The 9,030-nt window shown below is 39.2% G+C and overlaps 1 protein-coding gene across 1 annotated transcript; it reads left to right on the top strand.

Annotated features, from left to right (window-relative positions):
* Positions 1-6: 6 nt before the first annotated feature.
* On the top strand, positions 7-8,198 carry LOC118416495 (sortilin-like). The gene is made up of 9 exons (XM_035821616.1): positions 7-75; positions 583-767; positions 1,590-1,707; positions 2,109-2,183; positions 2,668-2,781; positions 5,470-5,614; positions 6,054-6,160; positions 6,545-6,647; positions 7,448-8,198. Exons 2-9 carry the CDS (start codon positions 680-682, stop codon positions 7,460-7,462), a joined length of 765 nt encoding a protein of 254 aa, XP_035677509.1. The 5' UTR covers positions 7-75; positions 583-679; the 3' UTR covers positions 7,463-8,198.
* Positions 8,199-9,030: the final 832 nt, after the last annotated feature.

Genomic DNA, 9,030 nt, shown 5'->3' with positions numbered 1-9,030 from the left:
CTACGCTATAGGAGACCACGGAGGTTTGCTGGTGGCTGTGCCTGTAGCTGAAGACCGCTTGGCTAACACCATCAGGTAGGTTACCTGTGATGTAACTGCCTTTTGTGAAATTAAGCTATTTCTAACTGATTAGGTTGCACTTTAATGCTGGAGTTCCAATCCATCTAGTAGACCAAAATGTCATTAGAATCCATCTACAGCTTCTCGAGTCTTGCAATAAACACACATACACACACACATACGCACACTCACACAAACACTCTCTCTCTCTCTCTTTCTCTCTCTCTCTCTCTTTCTCTCACACACCAGACTTCAATCTCTTTACCTTGTGACCTGAGAACTGAGCACACTTATGTCACCCTTCTATTAACCATCTGGAATTAAAGGTACTAGTTAATAGAGAAACTCTTCAAGCTTCTGACTGAGTTCCTCTCTAAGTTAAGACTAACAACAGGTCTTCAACACAATTTGCAAGCACATCTAACCCTTACCTGACTGGATCAACAGATGATAAACCAGATAATGAGAGTGAGTGAAATGTGATTATACTATAACTAGTAAATGATAACTTTGTATCAACAGGTATTCCTTTGACGAGGGCCAGTGCTGGAGAGACTACAAGTTCACAGAGGAGGAAATCGTGTTCACCGGACTGCTGACGGAGCCGGGAGCCAAGACCATGAAGGTCGGGATCTGGGGGTTCGGTCGGGACGACCACAAATGGAGGGTCACCGTCATCGACTTTGAAAAGGTTGTCACAAGACAATGTAAGTATTGTTATACTTGGCTCTAAATGTGCATTGATTAGCCTGATTAAATCTGGCTTATAGTAATAGCAGCCCACAGAACATCCGGTCAGCCTCCTAGGAGGGGTCGAGTTACAGTCCTGGACAGCAGAGTTTGTGTGATACAGACGTGATACAAACCTTAATGATAAACAGGTGTGTGTGTGTGTGTGTGTGCATGTGTGTCTATATGTGATATAGATGATGAAACAGGTTGGGACAAGTTTTGAAAAATTTACTTGCCCTAGAAAAACATCTACCTGTACTAGCCCAAACCAACTTTTCACTGGCCCTAAATCTAAATGGCATATTTTTAAGCATTGTTACATGTCAAGAGTCATCGCCTGCAGATCTGTTTTTATTTTGGTAACATTAGCATCCCTGTTATAGGTGTTTGTGCAAAATCTGGCAGCTTGATTCTGTACCCTTTCCAGTGAATCTTTGTCTGAGAGATTCTCCTGTCGATTTGACAGATGAGCAGGCAGACAGGCATTTACCTGTATGCCTGACCTGCACATGACTTTTTATGGTGAAGGAGGGGTGTGCAATTCCTTCTCCACCCTCTCGTCTAGTGGAGCACTAAGTCTCACAGGGGCAACTGTATGCAACGTGTGAGGCGGCTCCAGCAGATGCAGCTTTGTTGTTCGGAGTATCCGTCTCCCAGGAGGACTTCCAAACCCGCCACCTCTCGGTCTTGAGCCGAATATGTTGCCACTGCGCCACGCGGTCCCAAGAGAGACCTACTGTAAGTTATTAGCCTAAGTTATTAGAATCTGATATTGATATGTGTCTATGTTTTCTTAGGTACTGATGATGACTACGACACCTGGCTGGCACACGAGGAGTACCATAAGACGGGAATAGAGGACGCCTGTCTTCTGGGTGTCAAGGAGACGTTTCGTAGGAGAAAGAAAAACACAATGTAGGTTTGATTCATGTCCAATGCTAAGAAACAGCATGAAGTCCTCTAATTTGGATGATTTTTAATGCTGTGCTTTAGACCATGACATTAAGCATATTATCAATTGTATGACCAAGTTATGTCACCATGGCACTTGATTGGCTTATACTAGACTAAAGTTTTGTGAAAGACGGTGAATGACATTATGTCTGTTTTTTGCAACTCTTGCTTAAGTCCTACTGTTGGATGAATGTATAATGATGATGATGATTTGGTTTTATTCAAACTTTCAATTAAGACTAATATACATACTTACTTGAATTGCACTGCGTTAATACAATACAATAAGCATACGGACAATAAGAGCTTCATTTACTATAAAAGTCAACTGTGTCTTTAATTATTATTTTTTCTTTCCGCAGGTGTAAGAATGGCTACAGCTATGAGGTTCAGGGAGAAAAGCACCAGTGTACCTGCATGGACGCCGACTATGAATGGTATGTGGTTATGCCTGTGACAGCAACATTATGATAATTAGATAGATATTCCTTTGGCCATGTTTATATGGCTTAAATGGATGACATCCACATGCTCATCAATTTTTGTCCATTTCCAAAAATGAAAAAAAAGTTTTCGCCATACTGTAAATCAAACAAATCAGTTGTAAAATGAGCACATATATATGCTGTTATTAGTTAACTGATGTCGGAAAATGAATACCACTCTTATAGAATGCCAAAGTTAATTCCATAGTCAAAGAAGAAGATATGAGACAGAGAAAATGAAAAATCTACTGTTCTGTATACCATACTCTGTGTGTGTCTAGTCATTAATATTCAATCTTACTGACCACTTAGATTTCATAATGAAGGCAACTTTTTTTTGACAAACACCATTGTATTCTATATGGCAAACATAATATGATATAAATACATGTGCATTGTGCTTATGGTAACATTTTGTGTTTGTTATGAATTACAGTGAATACGGCTTCCATCGGGACAGTGAGAACAAGTGCACAGCAGACAAGGACTACATCAGCAAATTTCCTGAGGTCTGTGAAAAAGGAGAATTACAGGAGATAAAAAGTAATGGGTAAGTAATGGTTAATTATGCAAATCAAGGCCTTATTTGCATAATTGGTATCTTGAATATAAGCTGTGAACCTCTTTGACACCTCCCAAACTTTATTATGATGTGTTTGTTAAAAATGTATCATTTTGAAGAAGTTAAACCAGTAGAGTCCATTCCAAGACACCATGCGGATGTTTGTTGCCATTGTTTAGAATTGATTTTAAAGTTTTGTAATTATATGTCTAGGACATTCAAGGAGCTTTTATCAGGAGGAGAGAGTATGAAGTTACCCGCCCGCTGTGCGGCTTTGTTTGGCCCGTTAAATCCCGCAGCGCCGGCTTTGTTTACTGCCCTGCGCGGCGCCCGTCTAATCTGATGTTCGTAGTGCCGGTTGGCGCGGTTTCTATGCTAATGAGCCACGCCATTACGTCATAGCCCTCGAGCCAGCCCGAAGCCCGATCGGCAAGAGGCGAAGTGGGTCAGGTTTCCGACGATTCCCTTATTTGGAAAACTCGGCAGGCATGTGACTACGTCATCTTGCGGTAGAGCGCACAATGGCGGACAGTTTGATATGTTTCTCTTCGCCGTACAACAAACATGGGCCAGTTTAGGCCTATTTTCGCGGATCGAGGTCTGTTTTCTTGCGATAGAATTATGAATTTTCACATGTATTTTCAGATGGCTACTAAAAAAATATGACGTTTTTCTTCATTTAGCTGATATTTTTTCGTAACTGTTGATGATGTGCTCGGTAAAATGGCGTGTTCACTTTTGGTCGAACCTTGCTCATTTTTGTCGAACCACCCGTGTTTTTAGAGGATACATCGGGCCTGGAATAAGGTGAAGGTAAGGCGGGAGAGCATAGTTTTCATTTTTTTCGTTACGATCGGGTTTTCGTATATAATGTCTTGAGTTCTCCAGGCATAATTTTGAACTTTGTATTTGTATCGATTTATGAAATATATCTGTTGCATACTTTAAAAAAACTTGGTTCCTGTGATCATTGAGTCAGGTTTTTCACAGTCATCATTAATTGTAGGAATATTACCAGTTTTTTCGTAGACTTTGCCTCAGACAATTTTGCCTTTAGGCTTAGCCCGTACCCGAGCGGCGGCGCTGTCCGGTCGCCGTATGGCTTTGAAATTTCACCCTCAGTCAGAGAGAATATTGCCGCCGCTGTATGTATTCCGAAGTTACTCTTCTGTTCAACATCGTCGACAAAATCGCAAAAATCAGATCGCTACACACAATGTTTGTATCCCCAGGCCGCCCCACCATGAATGACCACAAAACAAAGGGAAAACAAAAGCTTGCGTGGGTGAAATGTATGCAGATGCGGGTTTTTGACACGTGGGTGTTAATAAAATTTTGTCGCCCGCTACGAACAATGGAAACTAATCCGTACTCTCTCCTACTGATAAAAGCTCCTTGGGACATTTGATACTTCAGAAATATTTTTAACACTGTTTCAACTTTATAAATATTTCCCTGGTCCTGTAAAACTTTGGAAATATTCATGGTGTGGAATTGGATACTTCTAATGGTTTCTAAATAATGATAACAGCATTCTACCATTATTTACCATTTTCTACCATTTTCTGTAAATGGTTCGGTGGGCTGGGAAGATAGCAATTCACAGATCCTTGCAAAGTATGGTTGGGTGCCATGCAACAATGGCCCACCACAAAGGATCCACCAGTGCCCAGCAGTGAAATCTAAAAATATACAGATGCAACAATAGGGCTTACTTTTATGGGGGCAATAAACTAATTTTACCATTTGGCCAGGTTTACCATTTTTTGTAAATAATTGTAAATGTGAAATAACCACAGAGAGGTTTCACAATCATTCTAAATAAAGATATTTTTGTACAGTTACTTTCAAAATGTTTCTAAAATATTCAAAGAAATTCAAATAAATGAGTTTTTTGCTTAGTCAATTTTTTGAAAATAATTTAATTATTGTGGCTCAGATATTCTTTTATTCAAAATAATTCAAACTAATTATAAATATCGCCTAAAAACCCTCATGGTGTCTTGGAATGGACTCTAAGATGATTTGAATATGACTTACAAGTATTGAGTGACATTTGCATAATCCTTAGTTTTTATCTAGTTGGATGTATTGAATTGTTTCTGCCAGTTCATTCTAGTTATGTCACTTGAAACATCAGGAAGTAAATCTCCATTTTCATCCAGTTGCAGAGATTGAATAAGTCATGTGCGGCGACAGGAATTCTAGGTAACATGGCAAAGGTGAAGACCTAAAAAAGAACAGTCCTTATCTCGATCATTGTCTTGATTTGTATAACAACGTCCAGACGGGGTTTGTTTTCTTTTTTGAGGCCTTTGCCTTTGACATATTACCCTGAATTCCTAACACCGCTCATGCGTTCTGATCTCTGTGAAAGAAAATTCAATCCTGATTTTAAATTTGACTTCTTTTAGTTGTTTCCTGTTTTATGTCACGTTAAGGTTAAACTTTCGGTTCACTCGTTTGGCAGTATTATTTTATGTTATCTAAGTTAAATCTGATTTTGTACAATCTTTATGTTTATGTTACCTAAGTAATTTATGTTCGGGGTTCACCCCCCAGGGGGCTTTGAAAAACGCCGTCAGGCGACATGCTTTACCCTGGCTAAATAAAGAATAAACAGACAAACAAACAAACAAACAGAGCGAGTTGTATATGAAAACCTGTATGTTTCAGGTATCGCCTTATTCCCGGAGATGAGTGTGTGGGCGGCACGCCACCTGAGGTCTCCCTGGTGGACCTGAGAGAACGGTGTAGTAAATCAGAGCTGTTTGATGAGCAGTACGGACTGGCGAACTTCAAGTCTTATTTCAACAAAGAGGTACATTTTGTGTCTTCCCAAGTGGTGACATTATGTATTTGCCTACAAAAAAAGTTGCTTTTCTAGTTGGTAATACGTAGATGGAAAACTTATGTTGATGGCATTGCTGCCCCTACGGCCGGTGAGGCTATGGGACCGGTGAGGTGAGAATACTCTTCACATTGGATGCACTCTGTACACTAAAGCAATGAGGTCAACTAGGATGGTTAACATAGTACATGTATGTAATAGCTAAACAACTTAACAACTTTTGATCTTTGATCCAAGAGCAGATTGAAGTAAACTGCCCAAATTTTTTTGGTTGCCTTTGAATGAAAGACGAATTGATTCAGGCAACATGTTAGGATACTTATGATTCAAAACAGAATTGCTTTAAAGATAAGCATGTACATTTTTTTTCCACTTTGTGTTTTTAAACCTGTTTTATGCTTACTTTTAGGGAGCTGGAGGCAAAGTTGTGGCTGGCCTGACTGTCACTGTTATTCTTATTGCTGTCCTCATCATTGCAGTTTATTATGGCAAGAGATGGTGGCGGCGGAAACAGAAGTAAGCAAATCAAACAGAAGGTCTTTTCATCTCCTTTGCCAAGAGGGTTATGTTTGTCGTGCTGTTTGTGTGTTTGAAGTCGAGAAGTTGCGAATGGATCTTTATGATATTGCAGCACTGATGTTGGTGCAATAGCGAAGTGGTACATTCTGCATTTTCTGCTTATCTCTCAGCATTTGGGGAAGAGTATGGACAAGTATGGACCAGTGGACTATATTATGTAGTGATTGCACAAGTCTTTGTGGCCTAAGGCTGCCCGATGCACCGTTTCATGTTGGAAGGGCTTTGATTTTTATATTACCCTTTATTAGTTTATATGATGTTTGACATGATTGCAGCAGTGATTGTTATTACCACTGACATTGTGGCTTCCTCTCCCCCCAGCCAAGATGTGTACCGGTACTCGGAGCTGAACCAAACAGATGATGTCACATTGGAGGAGGACCACTCCAGTAAAACTTGGGTCTACCACGATGACTCGGATGTGGTAAGGCAGACTCACTTCTGATGACACAGTGGCTGTCATTTTAAATCAAGGGGGTCCTAACTTGAGAAGGGAGTGTTGGCATTCAGTATTCTACTGAAATCTAAGCAATCTGACAAATGGTCTGACAAATGTAAAGTTGTAGATTTCAGAATTTGATTTGACTTGAGGGGCAATAAGAAAAACTTGTCACTGTTATGTGTTCTTTGATACATGTACCTTATCAACAATTGGCCTTCTTGCATTTATGATAAAAATCTTCATGATTAAGGTAGCGTCTCTATATATGTTTATTTCGAAATTCAACAAATTGACAATGACATTGCAGCCACATGGCTGAATTGCGACTTGTCATTGCAAACCGTTAACATCAAAGTGGTTAAAATCGAAGCAATAACATAGTTCTTAAAAGGCATTTCAGACAGACAAATCAAAACAGTATTGGGATAAAATGAAGTGTCGTTACCAAAACATTTAAAATAGAATTTACTTAACACAGTAATATCAGTATATAGCTATTTAAAATACATAATGCTATTTGGTACAAAAACACTGGGGTGACAATTACTCGTTCAAAAGGCGGACCATGAAGGGTACAGCGCTGTTGCGATAGCGTTCAGTTCTACAGCGAGCAGTGTTCAGTTTGTGGGATGATCTTGTCAGTCTGCCACTATACATGTACCAAGGACGTTGAATATATAAGGTAGTATATATAACGTCCTTGCATGTTTTTTTTGCATACCAGTTGATTTACTAGATACCCTGGAAATTGATTCCTGTTGTTTGGCATGTTTCCATCCCAGGATTTGCTGCCTTAACATCAGCAGTTTGAACTGCAGACTTACCATCCAAGAGAGCTCCGGAAAACTACAAGCAAGACCAAGAGAAAGTTCCATAATTTTATTATATGTGTTACATGGGGTGACACTGACAATGAAAAGGAGAGGCCAGATCGAACATTTACTGTTACTCTGAATTTTGGCTCCTTGCTCTCTACTAGAAGACATGCCGAGCTATCTTGAACAAAGTTACTATGAAAAGTCTTACTGAGAACTGTTTCTGTCTCTCTCACATTTGCGTTGGAAAGTTTCTCTTTCTTGACTTTTCCTCTTTCTCTGTATGACTGTTCATTTTCTGAGAAGTTGATTAAGTGACCATGTGGTCAATATAGACCAAAGGAGGCAATATGTAAGCAAGGCCTTGATATAAGGTATTAAGTAACCTTGTTTTACCTTGGGAGTATGATATCTTTTCAGTCTTCATGTTAGAAGCTGAGTATTTGTCAGGTTTAAGGTTTGTTACCTATGCAATTGTCTCTCAATATTGAGGTGTGGAGCTGCTATTCTATGTTGTATTTCATGATTTAATATATTTAGAAATCTAAAGAGAGAGAGAGACAATCTATCTTCTTCTGTTTTGTATATTTTGGTGAAACATGTTGTTCAGGGCCTTACTTGTGGAGCTGTGCAATTTCTATTCTTTCATACTCTTGTGTTTGTGTGTTTTCTGTGTTTATATACATTTTCCAACATATAAACAGATCTTGACCTTTCAGTATGAGGAAGAATTATTGGTGAACTGAATGTTTTAAAGTAACATAAGGGCTAATTTGATAGGACATTCGTGATTATATTGAAAATACGCAAGTTGCTTGCTTTAAAGGCTCAGATTTATCAGCTCTGGTTAATGTTTAAGCTGATCTGTTATGCCAAATGACTGGTATATCAGATTATTTATCATAGATACAGATGCTTGGTAAGGTTTTCCAACTACACACATCATTTGAAAGTAATGATTTCTTTACGAGGTATAAGTGCAGCAAAGTTTTGTTTGGTGGGAGGTATCATCTGTTAGTATATTTCATGCATTGAAGGCCATGTTGAATCAATTAACATCAGGGTTGTAGCCAGCCAGAAATAATTTTCCGTCCCCTCGATTTTGAATGGCTTTGGCACAGCGTTCCAAGGGGGGTCTGGGGGCATACTCCTAAGGAAAATTTTGAAATCTAGACCCTCTGAAATGCTATTTCAAGGGGTTAACTTTTGCTCACAGAGGACGGAATGGGCAAAATTTTTTTCCGTCCCCAGCTGCAAAATTCCGTCAAAGGATGGAAGTACTGGCTAAAACCCTGATTAATATATAGATGACATCCTGCAGGAACGCCAAAACTGATGCAAGTGTGCAAAAAAATTGCTCATTTTGCAGCTGATTTACATGATTTAAGCACGGAGGTTTAAAAAGGATTAAAGGTTTGGTCAAAAATTTTTTTTCATTACAAAAATTGATTCGCTAATCCATGTAGTTGAATCAACGTGGTCTTATCATAATGAAGTTGTACCATGATGATGAACATTATCAGCAGCTATTCCTTACTCTCCAAGCAGAG

This window comes from Branchiostoma floridae, chromosome 5 (genome assembly GCF_000003815.2).
Source record: "Branchiostoma floridae strain S238N-H82 chromosome 5, Bfl_VNyyK, whole genome shotgun sequence".
Taxonomy (NCBI): domain Eukaryota; kingdom Metazoa; phylum Chordata; class Leptocardii; order Amphioxiformes; family Branchiostomatidae; genus Branchiostoma; species Branchiostoma floridae.
This window is presented reverse-complemented; position numbering and strand designations above follow the sequence as displayed.

Bases quoted from the DNA above. Each gene is read 5' to 3' on its own strand.
- LOC118416495 (XM_035821616.1), top strand. From the start codon at position 680: ATGAAGGTCGGGATCTGGGGGTTCGGTCGGGACGACCACAAATGGAGG. The intron at 768-1,589 runs GTAAGTATTGTT...ATGTTTTCTTAG, and splicing joins AAAGGTTGTCACAAGACAAT to GTACTGATGATGACTACGAC. The intron at 5,615-6,053 runs GTACATTTTGTG...GCTTACTTTTAG, and splicing joins AGTCTTATTTCAACAAAGAG to GGAGCTGGAGGCAAAGTTGT.